The sequence below is a fragment of the Rattus norvegicus genome, chromosome 19, assembly GCF_021556685.1.
Source record: "Rattus norvegicus strain SHRSP/BbbUtx chromosome 19, alternate assembly SHRSP_T2T, whole genome shotgun sequence".
NCBI lineage: Eukaryota > Metazoa > Chordata > Mammalia > Rodentia > Muridae > Rattus > Rattus norvegicus.
Window position 1 is genome coordinate 48,217,318 of NC_141552.1, and position 23,481 is coordinate 48,240,798.

The 23,481-nt window shown below is 42.7% G+C and overlaps 1 protein-coding gene across 3 annotated transcripts in view; it reads left to right on the forward strand.

Moving 5' to 3' along the window:
- Window positions 1-220: 220 nt before the first annotated feature.
- Phaf1 (phagophore assembly factor 1) overlaps window positions 221-23,481 on the forward strand; it is a 28,668-nt gene continuing 5,407 nt past the window's right edge. For 2 of the 3 annotated variants that reach the window (XR_015643280.1, XR_015643279.1), the window contains exons 1-10: window positions 221-519; window positions 7,571-7,653; window positions 10,823-10,906; window positions 14,307-14,350; window positions 15,201-15,280; window positions 15,519-15,613; window positions 16,246-16,343; window positions 16,424-16,536; window positions 21,368-21,501; window positions 21,797-21,880. Coding sequence is in view for 1 of the 3 variants with exons in the window: in NM_139040.2 (NP_620609.2) it covers window positions 456-519; window positions 7,571-7,653; window positions 10,823-10,906; window positions 14,307-14,350; window positions 15,201-15,280; window positions 15,519-15,613; window positions 16,246-16,343; window positions 16,424-16,536; window positions 21,368-21,501; window positions 21,797-21,880 (879 nt within the window). In the remaining 2 variants the exon portion in view is untranslated. The remainder of the gene's footprint in view (window positions 520-7,570; window positions 7,654-10,822; window positions 10,907-14,306; window positions 14,351-15,200; window positions 15,281-15,518; window positions 15,614-16,245; window positions 16,344-16,423; window positions 16,537-21,367; window positions 21,502-21,796; window positions 21,881-23,481) is intronic. The other variant, NM_139040.2, reaches the window with a different exon arrangement.

Genomic DNA, 23,481 nt, shown 5'->3' on the forward strand with positions numbered 1-23,481 from the left:
GTCCGCATTGTGCCTTTTCTTGCGTAGGCATGTGGGTTGCTGTGCAGTTTGTACGACCCCGGGAATGTGGACTCTAAATTCAAGCTTCCTCAAGCTTTTCTCGCGCCAGTCTGGCCTCCGACCCAGAGTTTGCGCGTGCGCGACTCCGCCTCAAGCCCCGCCTCTGTGATTTAGCTCCGCCTTTGCCACGCTTTACGGCCCGGCACGGCGCTTTTGCTGCAGTTGCTCCAGGCGCTGCTGTTGCTACAGCCTCTCCTACCGGGGCTGCTGCCCGGGAGGTGAAGGGAGGTTAAGTGTGTTGTTGTGTTAGTGCTGCCGTCGCCGCCCGGGACGGAGCTGAGAGCCGGACGTCCGCAGGCTGACGAGAGCGGCCAGTCAGCAGCTGCGTGCTCTCCTCAGGCCGGGTCCTGTCTGCGCTGCCGCAGGGAGGCCGCCCGGCCCAGCGAACCGAACCAATGCTGGACCTGGAGGTGGTGCCTGAACGCTCTCTGGGGAACGAGCAATGGGAATTCACACTGGGTGAGTGTGGGGTTCTTTCGGGACCCTATTCGCTGGCCCTTAATTCTCTCTAGCCCCTTCCGCTTCTGGTTCCTGCCCTAGATGCCTCTGCGCTCGCGGTTCTTCGCCTTTTCCTACCCTCTAGTCTTTCGGCTTCAGGCTTTAGAATCCCGCTCCTCCCATCTGTCATAGGATCAGCGATGCCCTCGCCTAGGGCCTCAGCAACCTTTGGGGCTGTAGTACTTGTAATCATAATAATAGCCGGTACACTACAAATATTTAGTGGCGTGGGAAGACCCTGCTCTTTTGAATTTATCTCTAATACCCCTCCCTGAGGTCTGAGGATCGATACTATATATGCCCGTTTTGCCGACTCTAATAGTTAAGAAATAGATAGCATCCCTAATCAACACTCTCTGATCTGTCTTCCTTTGGTTTTAGGGGAATGGAGGAACATGTCTCACAATCAGATGGTTGGGGGAAATGAGCTTGCTTTTGTTAAAGGAACCCTTGACTTGTTTTCTTCTCTTTTGAAATGTAGTCTTAACATGTGGTGTCGTAATACCAGATAGCAGAGTTAAAAGTTGAAATTGAGTGAAGTGGAAATTACACATTGACTTTGTAGACAATTCGGTTTGGTCATTTGGGGGATAATTGGCCCTTGTGTGTGAACATGAGTATTTGCTTTTAGTAACTCCTGTGTGTTTACTTTGTGGCAGCACTAAGCAAAGGGTATGGGGAAAGGTGTTCCTGCTGCTTGTTTGTGTGGGCCTCAACCTCTCTCTGTCTCTCTGCTGGGAGCTCTTGGACTGAGTCATCTGCTCCATTTGTTTATGGTTTATCCTTGAATGTAGAAGACTCAGTTAATAGAGACAGCATATTGGAATAACCTCGATAGGTAGATTGCTAGAAAGAACCTACTGGGGTTTGGTGGCTGCCTGCCTCTTTCTTGCCCATTGTAAAAGCCAGTTTTATCAAGGGGTCTTGGTTCTCAGAACTTAGACTGCCTGTTCCTATAGAGTTCTCAAAATTTAGTCTGCTGTGAAAATTTCCATTCAGCCTCTTGTGGGGCACCAAGAGCTTGGCTGAAAAGCAAATGATGTTTGGCTTCTGATTAGCATTTTTTTCTCCCCTGGACAACTCCTACGTAATCTGGACCTCCCAGGACTGGTTAAGACCCACAGTTTACAGACTACAGATGGTACACTTAGACTGTGTATCTCTTTGTTTGATTGAGTGAAAACAGGAGATCAACTGGGGTCAGGAAATTTCCAGAACACAGAACTATAACATACATAACTAACTACCCAGGGCCTCTTCTGGCAAATTTGCAAGAACCAAGAATTTGAATAGTTTTTTCACACTGTCTTCATAGTGGCCAAAAATAATAGCACACTAGGTTCAGAGTTCAACTTTGGGAGAACACTCATAGGGTAGCTCTGAGCCTTAGTGATTGCTTGTACCATTTTCATTATTCTTTTTAGATTAGGTTTTGTTTGCTTGTTTTTTTTTTTTTTTTAAGACCGTTACTAGCCCAGACTGGTTTCAGACTCCCAGTGCAAGTTAAGTTTGAACTTATAATATTTCTCTCAGTATGTTGGGTTTGTGTGGTACTTGAGATCAAACCCAGTGGCAAGTACGAAAGTGGGCCACTATATCAGTCTAAAGTATACATTTTTAATTTTTAAATTTACTTATTTAGAAGGGAAGTTTAGGAGGGAAGTCTTGGCTGCTCTTTCAGAGGAGCGGGGTTAGATTCCTAGCCTCCACAGGCTTTGCATGCAGGTCATGCACATCCAAACATTCCAGGCAAACAACACCCATACACATTCAGAAACGTGTCAGGGAGGAGCTTGCACAGTTGAGGTCAGAGGACAACGGGCAAGAATTGGTTCTTTCCATCATGTGAATCCTAGTGATCAATCAGACTCATGTCACCAGGTTTACAACAGGCACCCTTGTTCACTGCCACCTTACCAGCCCTTAGAACCTGAAGTTTTAAATGTAAGGCTGGGGTGATGACCCAGTGCCTCTACAGAGACCTAGCTATCCTTGAACTCAGCTATGTAGATCAGGATGGTCGCAGATCTGCCTGCTTCTGGTGTCCACCACCACACCCAGCAAAAAGACTATAATCCTTTATAACTCTGCTAGTAAAGAAAATAGAAGGCTCATTTTAGGAATTACACAATAAGATACTGAACCACAAATTTTAAAAAATAAGGTATTTTTAATTACAATGTTTTAGAAAATGGTTAAGATACAGAGAATGAACAAAGTGAAGTTCACTTAGTTTGGCTGAAGGACCTTTTTGAAAGGCTACAGAGAAGCATAAAGATCCTCTTCAAAGAATGTTCTGTTGCATTCAAGGGTTGTGTGTGCCTTATTAACTTTTTTATTAACATATAAAGAAATGAGTTTCACTAAGACATTTGATACATAATCTATCACTATACTTTGTTCTTCTTTGCCCCCTACCCTTTTCTCTTTCTCCTTCTGGTTGGTCTTCACTTCACCATTGCATTTGAATTCTATCTTTACTTTATAGTAAAAAAAGATAAAAAAACATGTATGTTGGCGAACAGAAAAGGAATTCCAAGATCTCATGGCTCTAGATCATGTGGGTTAAAGGTGTTTAGGTTAGGCTTGGAGGTTTTTTTTTAGATCATTGTGAGGCACTTTTCAAGATATTTTTGCATGCACACGCATACATGTGCATGATTGTACCTGCTTGCAGAGTTTAGAGGGTGTAGGATCCCCTGGAGCTGGAATTACGGACAGTTATGAGCAGTCCAGTGTAGGTGCTGGGAACAAAACCCAGGTCCTGTGGAAGAGCAAGTGCTCTTAATCATGGAGCTATCTCTCAGCCTTTGGACTTGGATTTCCACACTAGCTAGCCTATCTTTGGATCACTGGAGCAGCAACCTTGGGCCTGTCACCTCTACTATTCTTTTTCATCTTGAATAATGAAAGGATTGCATTCTGCTAGGAATGGTCACACGGCTGCTGTGCCCAGAGAAGCCCAGTGGATTCTTGATAGATTGATTAGTGACGAACCTGTCATGGGAAGGAACGGCACAGGACTCTACTAGAGTCCCTGCATCCACATGTTATTTCAAGTATGTTTTGCAGTGACTTGCTAAGTTGTTACTGGAACAAGCAGGAGGCAGGTGTTCCCTAGTATCTTCCCTATGGCAAGAGGAGCAGAAAGACATCTACTTACTGTTTCCCAGGGTTCCAATCTTCACATTTAAGTTTAAGGGATAGCTTCCTATAATCTTCTAGAAACCAATCACTCTTGAATTTAGCTAAGCTTTTGTTTTATTTTTGTCTTTAAAACTGGGTCTCCCTATGTAGCCCCAGGCTGGCCTTGAACTCATAGAGTTCTGCCTGCCTCTACCTCCAAATCCTTGGGTTAAAGGCACACACCACCTCACCTGGCTTCCTGGGCTTCATTTTCAATCCCAACAATCTCTTCATAGTGAGTTGGGGAGGTGAGGGTGTGGTAAAAATTAGTTTTCCTCTCTCTCAATCTCTCCTGATCCAACCATCCAAAGTGCAGTTGGGACTGTTAGATGGGGATAAGTTTCAAAGATGAATCTGCTTCATAAATTAGAGAATCAGGTGGTGCTTGCCTGTCACCACAACACTGTCAGGTTCTCTTCACGTGCCAGCTAACCTTACCTTTATGTCTAGGTTAAGGTGATAAACACATAGCTAGCCAAAGAAGGATTTTCTGATCTGCCCCAGGTTTCTTATTGTAATCTGTGCAAATTCGATGTTTCTGGCCCTTGTAGTCACTGCCTAGCATTGTAATGGAGAACTGCATCCAGCCTCTTGGCTGCCTTCCTGCCCTTTGTATAATTTTGGAAGATCAGGAAAATACTAGCAACACAGACCAAAAAAAAAAAAAAAACCTAAGCAGAATCTCTGGAAATACCACAGATGTTTTGACCCTTGTGGATTAAAGACATTGAAATTGAAATAATGGTTTCAATAAGACTTGCAGAATATATAGATGTAAAAGTGTGTGTCTGGATTTGTTTTTAGTTTTCTGAGACAGAATCTTATCCATACTACTCTGAAACTCTGAGCAATCCCCCTGCCTTAGTATCTAAGTACTGGAATTACAGGTCTGAGTCACTATGCTTGGCTTGGATTTGCTTTTGAATTTCATCTTTAGAAGCCCTAAAGGCAGATTTAAAGGGTCATTTGAGAAAACATCTCCAGCATTGCCTTGTTGTGCAGAGACAATGGCTTGCTGTATTCAAGATAATATGCATGTCTGTGGTTGCTGATCATAAATATTAGAAATTGTATAGGAAATGATCTTATCCCCTGAAGAACTTAGGGTAATGGTACAACAGGTGTGTAGAAATAGTTCATTTATTATAATGCATGTTATTATAATAGTTCATTTTATTATTACAGATGTATGGGCTATTGTGGAGAGAGAGGGAACTTGACCAGAGAAGGGTTCGTATTAATCCACAGGAAAAAGATAGATGATGTATTCAGGAAAACATAATCAGTTTGGATTTATAATTAGAGCATGATGTGCTAGCAAAAAAATAATAGCCGGGCATGGTAGTGCACACCCCATCCCCCAATACACACACACACCACACCACACCACCCCTCTCTTTAATCCCAGGATGCAGGTGGCAGACAGGCAGATCTCGGAGTTTGAGGACAATCTGGGCTACGTAGTTCTAGGACACCCAAGAATATAGTGAGACCCTGTCTTGGTTTTTTTTTCCTAGTGCCCTAATTCTGTTTGGTTTTAGCTGTCTGGGATACTGTGAATGCTCTGGGTTCATGGGACAGACAGTAAAGTCTGTTTTGGACTTCCATTAGGAAGTACAGTTTATAAACTGAATTCAGAAAGGAAGAGAAAGAACAAACTTAGAGGTTTTTGACATCAGGTACACTCACTGGGTGTTGAAAATAGTAGAGAGACCCAGAATACAGAGAGGATGGGGGAAACCAAAACACTTTTTTTTTTTTTCAGAGCTGGGGACTGAACCCAGGGCCTTGCGCTTCCTAGGTAAGCGCTCTACCACTGAGCTAAATCCCCAGCCCCCAAAACACTTTTAATCTGTTAGCTCTTAATTGCCTTTCCTCATGCCCTGAAAACTGGTTGACATTCAAGTGGGAATGGGGAAGTTGGATGAATAAGACATAAACAGAAGAGATGCAGCCACACCCAGTCACACACCCATAGAGAGTAAGAAGGATTGAGGTACAGCTTGAGGGAGTGGTCTTTACTGAGAGATAGGGACAGTTGTGGTATGAGACCTGTGTGTAGGGTTGGGGATTTAGCTCAGTGGTAGAGCACTTGCCTAGCAAGCACAAGGCCCTGGGTTTGGTCCCCACCTCCGAAAGAAAAGGAAAAGAGAGAGAAAGAGAGAGAGACCTGTGTGCAGCACAGATGCTCGCCCATTGCAGGAATAGCAAGCTGAATGATACTTCCAAATCGTTCATGTTCTTAGCAGCTTTGTCTACCATGTTTTAGACCCTATGTTATAGAAAGCTAAAGTGTTTTTATTGGTTGTAAGTCAGGACTTAGTAAAGTGACTGTCCAGCAAGCATGAGGATTAAGTTTAATCCCCAGAACTAACATCAAAGCTAAATTTAAAAAATATAAAAAATAGGTGGGTGGTGGTAGCGTACACCTCTAATTCCAGCACTTGGGATGAAGAGCTGGTGGACCTCTGAGTTCGAAGCCAGCCTGGTCTATAGAGTGAGTTCCAGGACAGCTAGCCTACATGGAGAGCCTCTAGACCAATGGGAAATACTGTCTCCAAAAACCCAAGATGAACAGCTCCTGCAGAATCAACCTTCAATTGTCCTTTGGCCTTTACATCAACACATGTGTGCATGTATACAGATGCACATATAAAAGAAAATTACATTTGGTCTTCTGATTGATTGCTTTTACCTTTCTCAAAACTGACCAATAGCTCAAATGAGATTGAACTATAATTGTTTAAATGAGGTGAACCACCAATTCTTCATCTGAAAGTTCTTTTCTGCATCATTTTCTCAATCTAGAGTTCCTCAACTTCAGATGGCCTTCCCTATGGCCCTGAGGTGATATTTTAGTCACTCTTCCCTTTTGTCAGTCACTTACTCTACAATCCTTTAGCCCCAGGAATAAGTATTCTGAAGCCATTAGATAAATAGCTGGTTAGCTAGGAAGTCAGAAAGTAGTAAATAGCACATGTTATCATTGCATTTATGAACCTGAGTTTTTAGATTTTGCAGAATTTGTCTCTGTGCTTCTTCCTATTAATATTAGTAAACCCCGAGAACAAACTTTTGGTATGGCTGTGGGTCCCAAGAATGTTAGAGGTGTCGTCCATTTGGACCACTTAAGTTGAAGGCAAATGTAAATCTGCTTGTAATGGTCGGTGCCTTCAAAACTAAGTGTTTAAGAGATACTTGCGGTTTTTTAAGTAGGAATCAAATTAAATTCTTTGTAAAAATAAATTGATTTTGATCAGTGTGTGACTTTAAACTTTCATTTGTTTTGTTTTATTTTTGAGACTTGCCTCAAATTCACAATCCTCCTCCTTCCTGCCTTGTAAGAACTGGAATTTACAGTCAAGTGCCACCATGCCTAGTGGCTTTAACCTTTTTTAATGAAAGCATATAAGTCATATGCCCTAATAAACTGATCTGAGATGCTGAGATAAATGCCAGAGAGGAAGAGACAGGACTGTGCTGGGTTACAGGAACCAGTGCAGAGTCCAGGCTAGAAGCTTGGCCTCCAGAGTCAAGAAATTCGTGCTTTTCCCAGTCTGCCCTTAGTTCCCGCTAACTGTCTTAGCTCCTTAACTGCTTGGGATCAGTTTGCCTGTCCTATCTCTAGGAAGCTTTTTCTATATTCACTTTCTCCCCTTGTACAATCTTGAGTGGTCCCTTGGTGTTTGCTGTATGACTTTATCCTAACTGACTTACTTTAATGATTCAGCCCTGTGTGCAGGCTTCAGGGAACAATGCTTAGTACTGTGTAACTGTCAATAAACGGATAGACTAGTAACCACACAGTGTCCTTCCTTTATTTCAGGAATGCCTCTGGCTCAGGCAGTAGCCATTCTTCAGAAGCACTGTCGCATCATCAAAAATGTCCAGGTTCTCTACAGTGAGCAGGTGAGTGGTGGCGGATCGGTTTACTGAAATAGAAGTCTTGGTCAGTGAGCTTACCTCCAGAGAAGATACTGGGAGAGGAGAGTTGGGAGGAGTTGCTGTGTTTCAACAGGAATCGTAGGCCAGTTTTGTTCTGCTAGCTAGTATGTTTTCTTGGTTTAGAAACTTCAGCCTTAATAATCTAGTGCTGCTAGGTTTTAGATAAAAGAACAGTTAAAAAAAAAACTAAACCTGTTTTTTGTTTCATTTGTTTAAATCTGTGCTTAACTACTGACTCTTAATATGGGGGCCTTTTCATGGGAAATCACCTCAGAAGTTACCTCTGATTTTCTGGAGTATCTTCTCTACCTTGTTGATTGACGTATGTTCAGGATTGTTTCAGGAAAGATCTCTAGCTAGCAGAGCATATGACTTGACAGGAAATAGGCTTAGCTCACCTCTCTATTTCTCTCCACGACCATCTTCTTTCCACCTAGCTCTGTAGCCTGCAGTTTTCTGTGACATTATATAACAAGAACAGTTTGTAAAATAGCCTTTGTGTTGCAAAGCTTTGAGAGCCTGCAGAGGCCAGAGGCTTCGCTGAGACTGAATATTGCTGAATCTTAAAGAGTTTCGACTCTTGCAGCAAATTGGATTACGAGTCGGTAAGATTTCTGTCAAGCTGCCCCATTTGATTTGGAGCACAGGCTGCATTAGTCCTGTTACGTCTCACAGAGATTACTACCTGCAGTACCTTATCCCCTGGCTAGTCTGAAGGATCTAAGAAGAGAAATGCTTAGTCTCCAAGCAAGTGCTTAGATATTCATGTGCTACGTGCCTCAAAATACAGAACTTGCCAGAATATGCAGGGGTTCCTTGAGTCATGGTGACAGTCATGGTGGGTTCTCATTTCTAAAGGAACTCTTTGCTCTTTGTTATCCCTAACCTGAAAAGGAGTGGCCATTAAAATAAGGAAGTGGATTTCCCTGAGCATCTGTAACTATTTAACAGACACAACTGGCTTTGGGATTTTAATGCCAGGTCTCTCGTAGCCAGGACTGAGCTTGAACACCTGAGCTTCCGTGCTGGCATTACAGAAAGATGATAATACCCCTAGTCTAGATCTACATTCTCCCTATTTTTTTAGTTGTGTAGCTTCTGAAAATTTAATGACTAGTCTGTTAAATTCATATATTACTAGAACAATCTTTTGAGACAGGCTCTCACTGTATAGCCCTGGCTGGCCTGTAACTCTATATAGGTTGTTCCCAAACTCAAGCATTGTCTTCCTGCCTCTGCCTCCCAGCTGCTGGGGCTAAGGTTGTAGCCACCATGCTGGCCTTTGAACACTGTTTGACAAAGACCTAAAGGTGATATTAGAGCTCCTACATAGTACTGGCTTTTAGACGTGATCAGGTAGTCCAGACTGGCCTCAACTTTTAATCCTCCTGTGCTTTTATCCCAAGTGCTGGGATAGTGGGTATGTGCCACTACACACGAGCATTAACATGGGTCTGTTTGTTCTCTTACCTTTTTTCTTCCATGTATTTCCTCTTTGCTTCCAAGTTCAGAAAACTTTTGCTCCTATTCTAGCAAAATTTTTCATCCTGTCCTCTTTTTCTTCTTCTTCTTCACTCTTTTCTTTCTCTTTGTGAAGATGAAACCTGGGGCCTCAAGTCTACTACTAAGTATTCTACCACTAGGGTCCATCCCCAGAGAAATAACTGTAAAAATCACACTTGGAATTTAAAGACTGCCTATCAAGTGACTCATCTGTTTTAGAGGGCAAAGCAAACATGGATGGTAACACCTAGGTCTGCTCCCTGTTAGAGTCAGGAAGGAGAGCAGACAGTTTAAGCTAATTCCAAAGGTTCTTGGGGGGTGGGGGGGTAGGGTCCTTGTAAGGCCTTCCTGGGTAACATCTGGCTTCCTAATTTATGTCTTTCTCTCTCTTTCTCTCTCTCTCTCTCTCTCTCTCTCTCTCTCTCTCTCTCTCTCTCTCTCGTTTTTTAAGATTTTTTTATTTATTTTATGTGAGTTCACTGTTGCTATCTTCAGACACACCAGAACAGGGCATCAGATCTCATTACAGATGGTTGTGAGCCACCATGTGGTTGCTGGGAATTGAACTCAGGACCTCTGGAAGAGCAGACAGTGCTCTTAACCGCTGAGCTATCTCTCCAGCAGCTGTCTTTGTCTCTTAAAGCCACACCTGTTATTCACTTTGTTTACTTTAGTTAAAATCTTTTGAACAGCTTTGTGCCAGGTTCAAGAAGGATGAGTTTGAGATAGCTGTGTTTTTCCCTTCAATTTGCAGCAATCTGAGTCAATCTGATAGTCTTTAAAACATTAAATCCTTGAAATAATTGCATTGGGCTAGAAGCAGGAAGATGGGGCAGACATCTGTTCTTGATGCATTCTGACCTACCATCTTTGTCCTCAGAACAACCTTGAAGGAAAAAGATGACCTATTCCTAGGTAGGAACCAGAATCATTAAAGGGCTCTAATGTCAAGGGGTCAGTTCACAGTTGGGTACTGCCACTCCCCACAGGACTGAGAAGGGACAGGTGTAGAAATGTCACTCCTTGGATCTTAAACTTGGGCTTTTCAGAAAGAAACATTATGGTATGGAATGGGGAAAAGAAAGGATTCTGTCTTGTATAACCAGATCACAAGGTATTTTTTGATTCCAAGCGTTTGGCCCAAAATATTCAAAATAAGGCATATGATGGCTATGGATAGTACCAGGAGCCTGTGTACAGACAGAGTTCAGCTGGTGTGCATAACCAGTACCTTGCCAAGTTTGGATCCTGAGACTTTTCACATGACACTTACTACTAGTAGACGTCTGCTAGTTTAATGGCAGTAAACTTTTAAGGTAGATATCACTCTGGGACCCCAAGAAAATGACCTGTTCACTCACTTAACTCTGTCCATTCCTCCCTTGTATTTGTACTAAAATCTAAAAGGGAAAGGCTCTTTTCAGCCACTAGTATAAAGCAGGAGTTGCAGGCCAGAAGCAAGAGACACAGCATTCATCCACCAGTTTCATTTTTAAGCTTCCGTACTTCGTTAGTTGGGGGAAAGGGACTGCCTTACATATGCCCTGTGTGTTGCAGCCTTGTTTGTTGTAAGACTTTTCAGTAGTTGCTAGTGAATAAATCAAAGTGTGTTTTATTTTTTGTTTTGTAGTCTCCTCTAAGCCATGACCTCATCCTTAACCTGACTCAAGACGGGATCAAGCTACTGTTTGATGCTTTCAATCAGAGACTTAAGGTAACCATAAATGACAACTATAGTTTCATATCTTGCTGGTCCAGCCTGTCTGGAGCTGACTAATGTGCTGTTGTTAGGTGTTTTGGAGACTTATAAGTGGGCGTAGATCTCATTGGTTCAGTAGAAAACTAAAGCTGTGCCCATTCCTCTGAAGGTGGGTAGACAAGTGCACTGACCTGGGGTGACAGGTGGAAAAGAGCTTTTGTTGTCCTTTGCTCAGGGCTAAGAAGAGAGTGTTGTAGATTTGGGAGAGCAGTAACCCAAGCCTTGTTTAAAGGGTGCTGAGAATGGAACCTAGCTATAGGGCAGGACTTTATGGGTTTATGAGTCTTGTTTTAATTCATTTTTATGCCAGACAGTATGATCTGAAGATTGAAAAATTAAAACTTAAGGGTTTGCTGTTGATACTACCAGGAGAGAGTTGATTCTTTAGCCCCATTGTGGAAATATGGACGACTTGCTGGTGTGGAGGCTATCTTAGTTGGCACTGATATGCAGTTTTCCAGCACCTGTTCAGTCTGGGATGTTTTTAATACACTGTTTTCAAATGCCTGGACTGCACAGGTTAGTCATCTGACAGCAGACTCATGCCTCAGAGTCATGGGGTTAAATGGAACACCAATGCTGTTTTCCTGCTTAGGTTATGAAGTAGCCTTTCCAAATGCTGACGTGCTCATAGCTCCTGTCATCTAATCACAAGTGAGCTACTGAGAAGAAAAAACAGGACATGGGAAGGGTTTTATTGGAGGAGATCCTTCTGGGAGGTCACTGGCCAGCTATAGCTGTACTTGTCAGATAAAGGATGCCTGCATCTTCTACAAGCAGGGCTTCTGGCTAAAAGCAGGCAGTCTCTGTCAGCATAAGGTCCTGGCCTCAGTGAAGTGGCCACCAACTTGTCATGGTGTACTACCAGGCATTCTGAAGAGGACCCTTCTCAACCACCCTGTTCCTGCCTTCCTCTGCATGGCCTCTCTTAGTACCAACTCTCAGACTTAGAAGCTTCATCCTGCCCTGAAGGAGCTTCATATGAGGTAGACTTACCTAATGTGCACTGAATACCTTCCCTACACAGAGTAAGTCATTACCCAGTAAGTGTCTTAGTGTGAGCAGTGAGCAGCTCATAGAGGCTGGGAGAGAAGGATTCTTTCACGTATTATAAATAAAGGCTCAGCAGACAGAGCAGTCCTCTCCAGTAGGAGGGATCAAAATAGCTTCATAATAGTAGTGAGGTTTCTAACTTGATTCAGTGTCTGTTCTTATTTTAAAAGTGTGTGTGTGTGTGTGTACGTGTGTGTGTACGTGTGTGTGTACGTGTGTGTGTACGTGTGTGTACCTGTGTGTGTGTACGTGTGTGTGTGTACATGTAGAAGTCAGTTCTCTCACATGTGGGTCCTGGAGGTTGAATTCAGGTCCTTAGGCTTGACGGCAAAGGCTTTAACCCTCTTGAGCCATGTCACCAGTCCCAGGGTTAATGTTCTCTTGAAAAAACTTAGAAACTTAGAGACAGGGCTAGGAATATAGCTCACTTGATGGAGTGCCTGCCTGTGGTTCAGTCCCTGGCACCACATGAAGCACAAGTAGTAGCACACATCTATAGTTGCAGCACTGGGAGAGGGGGGCAGGATGATTAAGAGTTCAAGATCATACTTGACTACCCTTGGGACTAGAAGGGCAGCCTGGGCTACATATTCAAAAAAGAAAAGGAAAGGAAAAGAAGACAGAGGACAGAACTTCTGTGCTTTTGAGTGAGTGTCCTAGTTTCTGTGCCAGTGCCGATGTTGCTCACAACCTCTTCCACTTCTCAGCCCAGAGTGCAGGACAGACAGACACTGAGCCAGCTCTGCTTGTGCCACCCCCACTGGAGGCTAATAAGTGGTACCTCCAGCCCTAAGCCAGGCATGTTGTTGGATGCTAAGTCATGACATCACAGTATCAAGGACTTTGTAGTGCTTATTATCTGGTTCCAGTAATGCCTAAGTGTTCAGTGCCCTTTCATTTGTCTCTGCTCTGACTCCTGTCATTTCATCTGAGGCTGAACCTATTAAAGGGACAAATTCACAAGGGCCCTCAGAATCATCAGGTTCAACCAGATCCCTTTATTAGGGTCATAACCTAATACGACACTTGTTCTGTCCTGCCCTAATGTAGGGCCTGTTCCTAGGAGGGTAGACCTCCCCCTCTCTCATTTTATACTGTAAATAAAATAAGCTAATTTGGGGAGTTGGTTTAGTTTTTGTTTTTTATTATGTATCAAATATGGCATGGGGCCTGGTGAACTGGGTCATGCCTTTAATCCTAGCACAGTTCAAGGCCAGCCTAGTCTACATTTTGAGTCCCAGGCAACCAGGGCTACATAGTAAAACCCTGTCACATGCAAAAAAGAAAAAGTTCCGCCATGGAAGAGGAAAATGTTTCTGTATTGAACACACACAAGCTGGTGGGTATGTTTCCTGGGTGTGGCATTGTCTTGTAGAACAATATGGGTTCTAAATGGCTCAGCAGTGGATTAGATGGAAGGGCCTTGATCCAAAGCATCTACAGTTAGCATTGGAGCACCATCAAGAGGAGAAGTTGTGACTGAGTGTGGTTTCATACACCTTGTAATCCCAGCAGGAGGCAGGAGCACAGTTGCAGGTTTGAAGTTAGCCTGGGCTATACAATAAGTCCTAAGATAGCCAGGCTATATAATGAGACCTTGTTGCAAAAGGAAAAAGACTTATGGAGGAAGGCTATGATTTATGTTTTCCTTCCCAGTTTTGTCCTTTTTTTTTTTTTTTTTTTTTTTTTTTTTTTTTTTTTTTTTAATTTGGAGATGGAGTCTTAACTGTTATTTTTTTTCTCAGGCTAGTGTCCTCATAACTTAAGTGACCCTCCTTCCTACCTCAGCCTCCTGAGTGCAGACTGCAAATGTGCAACACCACATGTGGCTTTTCCCTCCCCAAATTTAGAATAAGCACAGAAGATAGCAAGAGGTTCTTGAGGAGTCTTTTGGAGTCTGAGACACTGGGATTGACACTATGTTATTGCTAATTGTATCCTTGAATTGGCTTTTGGTGAGTGTATTTTATTTGAGTTAGGGTCTCAAGTAGCTCAAGCAGGCCTTGAACTCTTTTTCTTTTTTTAAGATTTATTTATTTATTTTATGTATATGAGTACACTGTTGCTGTCTTCAGACACACCAGAAGAGGGCATCTGATCCCATTACAGATGGTTATGAGCCACCATGTAGTTGCTGGGATTTGAACTCAGGACTTCTAGAAGAGCAGTCAGTGCTCTTAACCGCTGAGCCATCTCTCCAGCCCAGCCTTGAACTCTTGATCCTATTGCTACAGCCTCTTAACTCTGTCTTTGTAACAACTTCAACAATTATGGTACCTAAACAATTTCTTCTATTTTTTAGGTGATTGAAGTTTATGACTTAACAAAAGTAAAGTTAAAGTATTGGTAAGTTTTCTCCCTTACTGGTATATGTTATATGTGGTACAGACCAGCTTTATCTACTGCCTTCATTAAAGTACTAAAGGATTACAAAAAGTAAAAAAAGTACAAAAAGTAAAGTACTAAAGCTTACCCAGCATATGAGTGACCTTGGGTTCATTCCTTACTACTGCAGCAACAAAAAAGACTGTCCCTTCCAGTGAGCCCATATTGAGAGCATGACAAGGACCCACTTCCTGGGGCAGTTCTGGAAGTATTTGTTAGTATAGGAGTGGACAAATATGTAATGACACTAGATCCGTTTGTCCTTTCAGTGTTACTCAATAGAACCTTTTTACCTCAAGGTCTGTCTTCTTTGTCCTTTTATTTTGGGCCAAAACGGCATTGGGAAGCCCCAGAAAGTTGACTCCATATAGGGGCTTCCAAGAATTGACCTATTTCTCACCTAATTAACTAATTCCCCTTATTTATAATTTATTTAATTTTAAATTTATTTGTTTATTTATTGTGAGACAAGGTCTCACTATGTCGCTTTGGGTAGCCTGGAACCTGGCTGGCCTTTAACTCAGTGATATCTGCCTCCCAAGTGCTAACAAGGTGCAGACCACCATGCCTTGTCATTTTCTTTTTATATAATGTGTTTTAAGAATAACTCTATGCTGAATACAGTGGCACAAGCTGGCAATCCCAATGCCTAAGAGGCCTAGATAGGAGGACTGTGGTATTTTCAAAGCTAGCCAGGGTACATAGCAAGATTCTATTACCTAATAAACAATAACATCCAGCCAGCCACCTTTCCTCATGATCTAAGACCATCTTGTTAAACCTGATATTAAAAAGTAATTGTATTTTTCAGTGGAGTGCATTTTAACTCTCAGGCCATCGCTCCTACCATTGAGCAAATTGACCAGTCTTTTGGTGCAACCCATCCAGGAGGTAAGCCAAACACATCTGATTCCTCTGGTCAGCCCATAGCAATAAACCTGTGGGTGGTGCCATCTCTCCTCATCTCAGGTCCTTGGATAGGTGTATAGCATCTCAGACCCTTGTTTTCATCCTATGTCAGTTGAGAAATTAGACAAAAGCAATTTCCCTACTGGAGTCATTGCTGCCTGCCAAGCTGGTTTATGTTGGAAAGCAGCTACCAGTCAGCTGTGTCATTTTTACTCCACAGTGTACAACTCTGCTGAGCAGCTCTTCCACCTCAACTTCAGAGGACTGTCTTTCTCTTTTCAGTTAGACTCATGGACGGAGGCTCCCAAGTATGAGGTCAGCACTTCTGGGTCCTTGTGGGTTGTTTTTTTTTTTTCCAGTGTCCATGTGGGATAGGGGAATGGGTAGGACACCTTTCTTTGGTTACCTCGGCTTTGAGTTCTTTAATGGTCAAGAGAGAGAATGGGTAGAGTTCACAGGAAGAACAAGGCTGTAACATGACTAGGAAGAGCGCATTTGGCACTGTAGAGGCCGGTAAGGCTCTCACCTTGTCAGCGGTATCTCCAGCCATTTTCTAACTGCGACATCCTAAACAGTTTGAAGAGTCCATTCTCTGGATCTTCAGTTACTTGTTACTGCAAAAGTTTAACAAGCCAGAAATGATGACACACACTTGTAATTCCAGAATTTAGGAGACTGAAGCAGAAAGATTTCTGGTTCAAGGCCAGCCTGAATTAATTAGTAAGCCCTGTCTCAAAAGACAGGAAGGGAAGAAGGCAGACAGGCAATAAAACTCAAAGATGAAAGATGCACTTGCTTATTTAAAGTAACTTAGTTGACTCAGAACCAAGTTTGATTGTGTGCTTTGACCAGACCAGTTCTTAATGACCGTGAGTGCCAGGGAATATTAGACACTGAATCATGTGATTTATATAATGTTTGTAGTAAAATTCTTGTCTTACTTGCAGCCCAATTTTGCCCATGGTCTAGCTTCTCTTCAGATACCCCATGGAGCAACTGTAAAACGAATGTACATCTATAGTGGAAACAGCCTCCAGGATACCAAGTGAGTGTGAGGAACATGAGCTTTGTGCCCATGGCCTTGCTGGAAGGGAGGCCCATGCCTTGTTCCTTCTGTGCCTCCAGGGCTCCTATGATGCCCCTGAGCTGTTTCCTGGGGAATGTATATGCTGAAAGTGTAGACGTTCTTCGAGACGGAACTGGACCCTCAGGGTTGCGACTTCGCTTGCTCGCTGCAGGTAGGTTCCCCACCGTATCTATCTATGTAGAAACTACTCTACCACCTGAAGTACATGTTGAGTGCTCATTCCTGGTTTGTAGGCGTGTTTATTATTACTTGGAAAGGGCCCATGTTTCAGGGGTTTCCTTGTATGGACACTAATTCTAATTGTAAGATCTCTACCTCCCAAAAAGCAAAGGTTCCTAATACCTTAACTAGTTCAGATTTGTCCAAGAGGTGGTGGCACATGCCTTTAATCCAAATAGACGTAGGCAGGCTTCCAGTGAGTTCCAGGACAGCCAGGACTACACAGAGAAACCCTTGTTGCTGTGAATTCTATTAATAACTATTTGTTCTTAATATGACCTGGCCAGGTCCCCAATAATTGAGACTGAGTCCCACTGATTTATTTAATCAGCTTTAGCACAATTTTACTGGCCAATTACCCTAATATATTACACTAGACTGGCTATTTCCTAGCTGTGCTCCCCAAGTTACTTGCTGTTTTGAGTTTAGCTTGGGCTGTTTGGAGCAGTCTGTCGTCAGGGTGCACTTCCCCCAGCCATATGATCCTACCCCATCCCATCTAATGGAGACAGACCTCTTTCTTGGTCTCTCCTTTCTTCTTCTCTCTCCTTCTTCCTCTCTTTGTGGTCCCTACTTCGAACCCCCAGCTCAGTAACTGAAACCCAACCTACCTCTGTAATTCCAAGTAAGTGACTATAGCCACTTTTATTTAACTAGTCAGAAAAGATTAGTGAGCAAAGTTTATACAACATCATTTGGTGTGCTCAGGAATCTACTTGTCAGGACTGCAACCTGATCTTGGGGGTCAATATTTAACATTTCAATACATAGTAGCACCAGACCAACCTCCAACAAACCCTGTCTCAAAAAACAAAAACAAAAAAAAAGCCAAGTTCAGATTCAACATACAAGTTTTAGGAGAATATAAGCATTTAATCCAGTGCTGCATAGTTAATAGAAAACAAGCAATATGGTTACTTATTTTATTAAATAACAATTTGATGCAGCTTTAATTTAATCAAGGGGACAGAACATAGTTTTACCTTTGTGATGCATGCCTTTGAAGACTGATGGTGTACCCTAAGGTATGGCTACAGAGCAGAACATTCCATGGCCTCTCTCCATCTTACTGCTTCAAGACAGTCACTGAAGCAGAAGCCTGTGGCAGTTTCAGCTAGGCTGTGTGGCAGACAAGTTCTAGGGATCAGCCACCAAATGCTAGACTTAGAGGCATGAGTATCTATTGCCTGGCTTTTTCTTTTATTTTAAGACAGGATTTCTCTGTGCAGCCCTGACTGTTCTGGGAACTCAGGCATCCACCTGTCCCTGTCTTCAGAGTGCTAGGATAAAAGCAATGCACCGACACCACATGTGGCGGCTTTTTTTTTTTTTTTTTTTTTAAAAACAAAAAACAAAAACATGGGTGCTGGGAGTTCAAACTTAACTACCAGGCTGCAGCTTTATCCTCACTAGGCATGTCTTGGGAGTTTCGTTTTGTTTGAGAGACAGTCTTATAATGTAGTCTAGACTGGCCAGGAACTTGAAGTCATTCTCCTGCTTTATCCTCCTGAGTAATCTGGGATTATGAGAGAATACCACCACTTGTCTGTCTCTTTAGCAAATCTGAATAAACAGCAGCAGCACTACAAAGCTTGCACATAAGCCATTTGCACAAAGATGTGTCTAGATTGTTCCTGGGTATGTGTGGGCTACAGAGACCGTGCTTCTTGGAGCTCATGGCCCCACCTGCATATATTTTCACTCATTAGGCTCTTGTATCAGTTTCTGGGTGTGGTGGCTCAAATCTGTAATTCCAGCTCTTAAAAGATTAGGGCAAAAGGATCACCATGACTTTGAGATTAGCTTTCACTGCATTTTTAAGACCCTGCCTCAAATTAACTCCAAACAAGGTGTGTGTGTGTGTGTGTGTGTGTGTGTGTGTGTGTGTGTGTGTGTGTGTGTAGCTGATTATCTCCTTTCACCTTTCTGTAGATTCCAGGTTACAACTCAGGTCATCGGGCTTTCAGGGTGAGCACTATACCCTTCGGTGTTGGCTCAACTGTTATAACCAAGGCAGCACAACTGCTTACAGGAATATTACATTTAAGCTGGTGTTTAAGACAGTTGACTTAGAACAGACAACAAAGTCAGGGTGTGCTGTATCTCTCTCTTCTCAGGAGCATCACTCAAAAAATAGCAGGGTCTCGATCTAGAACAGTAGTGGTCAGGTGGCAGACCTAAAATAGCAGGGTCACAATCTAGAACAGTAGTTAGTGGTCAGGTGCCAGGAGGAACCAGTGAGTGTGGAGATTTCAGCCAGTGCCTCCTGCCTTCTATGCTACACTTCTAACACTTCTCACTGCTTAAACTATTAGTGGAGAAAAATACTTCAGACTTTTCTTAAATTAACTTAACCAAGAGTAATCTCCACTTCCTCTCCTGTGTCTGTTGTATGTGTCTGAATCTGTCTGCCCCTCACAAAGGGTTTTGTACTATATTTTTTGACCAGCACAGAAAGCATCAGATGGGATAGGGATGAGGGATATTTAACAGAATTCTGTAAGGGGAGAAATGATACTGACCCAACATGACTTAGAACAGCAAACATAACTGAAAACAAATGTTAATAAGCTATAGCCATGTTTGTAACATTTATGGTGGATGCTTGTTTTTTATAAGGTTGCTTCTAACCTGTTGGATGCTTTCAGCAAATGATTACTGTAATGGGGAGGGGTGAGTAATTTAGGGTTGAAGCTATGCATTAGCTAGGTTGTAAATGCTGATTGAAATACACTGTAGCTGTCTTCAGACACACCAGAAGAGGGCATCAGATCCATTACAGATGGTTGTGAGCCACCATGTGATTACTAGTATATGCACTCAGGACCTCTGGAAGAGCAGTCAGTGCTCTTAACCACTGGACCATTTCTCCAGCCCAAGTACATAGTCTTAAACGATCTGAGGTAAGGTCTGGAAAAAGTTGAGTCATTTAAGGGGCAAGGGATATTTTCATAGCCCAGCAGTGGTGACACAGACCCTTAATTCCAGCATTCTGGAGACATCCAGGACAGCCAGGGCTACACAGAGAAACCCTGTTGTTGGTTTTTTGTTTTTTGTTTTTTGTTTTTTTTGGGGGGGGGGTTAAAAAATATACACCGTTAAGATCTTCAAGCAGTGAATGAAACAACAGTTTCATCTGTGAAGGGTCCCTTCCTGTACCCCTATTCATAGGAATCTGGTACCTAAAGATATGTAAGGCAGCTGGAGACTCTGGGATTATATTATATTAGCAGGTAGGTCACTTAGGCTACCCTAAGCTGCAGTATTTATTGACATTAAAAACATAAGCATTAGACTTTTCCTAGACCTGATTAATTTAAACAGCCTTTATTTGCCATTCAGAATATGTATGCTGTCAGGTGTGGTAACACATACCTATAATCCTAGCACTTGGGAGGCTTTGGCTAGAGAATCATGAGCTTTAAGGGCAACCTGTTCTGCATAGTGAGACCCTATCTCCAGAAGAGTTGGTGACTGAGAATAGAATTGAGTTAGTTGGACAACTCAGTTATTTCAGATTTGGGTTCTCTGATGTTCAAATATATCAAGTGATTGTTACACATGAAAAAGTTTGGACAGATGTAATGCCCTGTGCAGAAGAAAGTGGTGTCTTGTTGACATGACACCAGAAATGGAGGCTTTTCTCAACTTTAGCTACTTTTAAATTTTTGGATAAAATATTGTCTGTGCTTTCCCCACACAGAATGCAGAGCGTCGTTGTGCCTGCCAATTAAGCTGCAAGCACTTCTCCATTTTTATGGACCAAAGAGTAAATTCTTGATACATCGGAATGGTTTTATTGTCATTTTTCTTCCTGGTTTGCCTCTTTAACTGACAACGCTCTTATTCCCTGGGTTGGAGACACTGTCAGACTTTCTGTAGGGTTAGGAAGTGAACTGATATACGTCATTCTTCCTCTTCTGGAGACAGTTGATGTTGTCATTTTAAAAAGTACCTCTTGCTAGGTGTGGTACTGCATGCCTTTAATCCCAGCACTCTGGAGGCTGAGATAGAAGGATTACAAGTTTGATTTTTATTCATGTTCATAATACCCACGGCTTCTGATTTTACCACATCCATGTAAACAGTAGACCTTTCTGGGAAAGATAGGAAGTTTTACTCTCCAGAATTTCCTCAACAACTAGCACAGTGTTCTAGCCCGTGATAGGTAATAAAGAACTATAGGGTAACTTGAGTGTGTTATCACAATGCCTGTATAATCTTAGCACTGATGGTAGAGGCAGGAGGATCAGTATTTCAAGGTCATCACTGACTCCTTTGCAAGTTTGAGGCCACCTTGAGTTATATGAGATCTTGTCTCAAAAAGCAAAAGAAAATGCTGGGTCTGGTGGCGCAGGCCTTTGGTTCCAGCACTTGGTGGGCAGAGATAAGTGGATCCCTGAGTTCAAGGCCAGCCTGGTCTATAGAGAATTCCAGAACAGCCAAGGTGTAGAGAAACCCTCCTGAGTGCTGGGATTAAAGGTGTGTACCACCAGGCCCTGAAAGAAATACATGTTAAAGATAAAAAAGAAAGAAAATAAATACTTAAGGATTTGGTGAATAATTTTTCTCCAGAATCCCTGGCACAATTTTGAAAGAGTAACTTCTCAAAGTCTTGCTTAATTAAGCCCTCTTGATCTGGCATTTACATTTGAATACAGCCTTGCCCTTTGGCTATTCCTGATAAGCTGCTAGCTTTTCAGAACCTCTGGGGCTGCAGTGTCTTCAGCTCTGATCAGAACCATCTTCTCCCTTGTCTGCAGGTTGTGGACCCGGAGTATTGGCAGATGCCAAAATGAGAGTATTTGAGCGTGCGGTGTATTTTGGTGATTCTTGCCAAGATGTTCTTAGCATGCTTGGCTCTCCACACAAAGTCTTCTATAAATCTGAAGACAAGGTAGGGAAAGATACTTACTGTGTGAATAGTCAGTCTCTCTATTCACCCATACTTTAGTGTCCATAAATAAGGTTTCCACAGAGAGTCTGTTCTACTTGAAGTAAAAACTTTTTGGTAACCCTCTGGTCTAATGACGCTGTCTCTGTCACTTGGAGATGTGTCCATATTAACAGATCGGGCTCCCCAGTCTTAACTCATCCAACACCTTAAGCTTACACAATTAAGGCACACGATGTCTAGTTTAACTAGAAACTATTTTAAAGGGATTTTAATTTGTTATTTTTCCTTCCAACAGATGAAAATTCACTCTCCTTCCCCTCATAAACAAGTTCCATCCAAGTGCAATGACTACTTTTTTAACTATTTCACTCTTGGAGTGGTAAGTGTAATAACTTAGAGAGTTTCACTTCTTTTGGCACAGGCAGGGTGCCCTCAGGTGCCTGTGTGACCTTCTGGGAGTCAGAGAACTTTTGCTTCTCGTGCTTGTGCCTGGCTTTATTTTTCATGGATTCTGGGATCCCACTATAGTGATTCCTGCTCCTGAGGAACACTGGGATACCAGATACATCTTGCCTTCTGTCCTGAGGAAAATCCTTCACATGTGAGGAATGTGAAAAACACCACATTAAACTGGGGAAGTATCCCATAATACATACAACATTTTGTATTTTTAGAGGACTAGCCCAAAGATGTTTTTTTTTTATTAACTTGAGTATTTCTTATATACATTTCGAGTGTTATTCCCTTTCCCGGTTTCCAGGCAAACATCCCCCTCCTCCCTCCCCTTCTTTATGGGTGTTCCCCTCCCCATCCTCCCCCCCTTGCCGCCCTCCCCCCAACAATCTAGTTCACTGGGGGTTCAGTCTTACCAGGACCCAGGGCTTCCCCTTCCACTGGTGCTCTTACTAGGATATTCATTGCTACCTATGAGGTCAGAGTCCAGGGTCAGTCCATGTATAGTCTTTGGGTAGTGGCTTAGTCCCTGGAAGCTCTAGTTGCTTGGCATTGTTGTTCATAAGGGGTCTCGAGCCCCTTCAAGCTCTTCCAGTTCTTTCTCTGATTCCTTCAATGGGGTCCTATTCTCAGTTCAGTGGTTTGCTGCTGGCATTCGCCTCTGTATTTGCTGTATTCTGGCTGTGTCTCTCAGGAGCGATCTACATCCGGCTCCTGTCGGCCTGCACTTCTTTGCTTCATCCATCTTGTCTAATTGGATGGCTGTATATGCATGTACCCCAGAGATGTTAATGCAGCTATATGTTCTGGACCTTAGGCTAGATAGACTTGGTGGCTGCCATTGATGTTGGCAGTCTGGCTGGTGGACAGGATGCATGTTTGAGAAACGATTGTATAAATGTACCAGAAGGAATATCTCAGGGCAAAGTTGGCTTGTGCCGTCAGTCATTTTTTTTTTTTTTTAACTTTTGTTTAAGACAGGGTCTTGTTGTATAACCAAGGCTAGCCTCAGACTTGCAGTCATCTCCTGTCTGTGACTACAGGCATGTGTTACTATGCACAGCTAGACCATGAATCTTCAGAAATAGCTTTGAGTTTTCCATGCTCTGAAGTCTAAAGGCATTAAAGTAGATTCGGGGTCTCGGGGGAGGACTGTGTATACCTACATGGAAAAGGCCAAACACAAGTCAGGAATCCTTAGGGGGTGTTGTGAGGACAGACTTCTGAGGGCAGGATGGCAGCAGGAGAGAATGGGGCTGATATATAGTCAGAGTTTAAGGAACAGTGAGGACAGTGAGAAAGATGGCGAGAATGGATACCTTAGGCTGTGTCCTGTTGTTGGCTATTGGTTAAGAAACAGAGTAAGAAATAACCCTGAGGTCCCCGGCCTTAGTCACCAAGAACTAGGAAAGTTAGTAACTTACAAGAAGAAATGAGCAGGTACATCAAATTCAGCTTAGAATACTACTGGTAAAAAGTTCTGTTGAATGGCAAATTACTTGTCGATTTTTATGGAAGCTGGGGGTC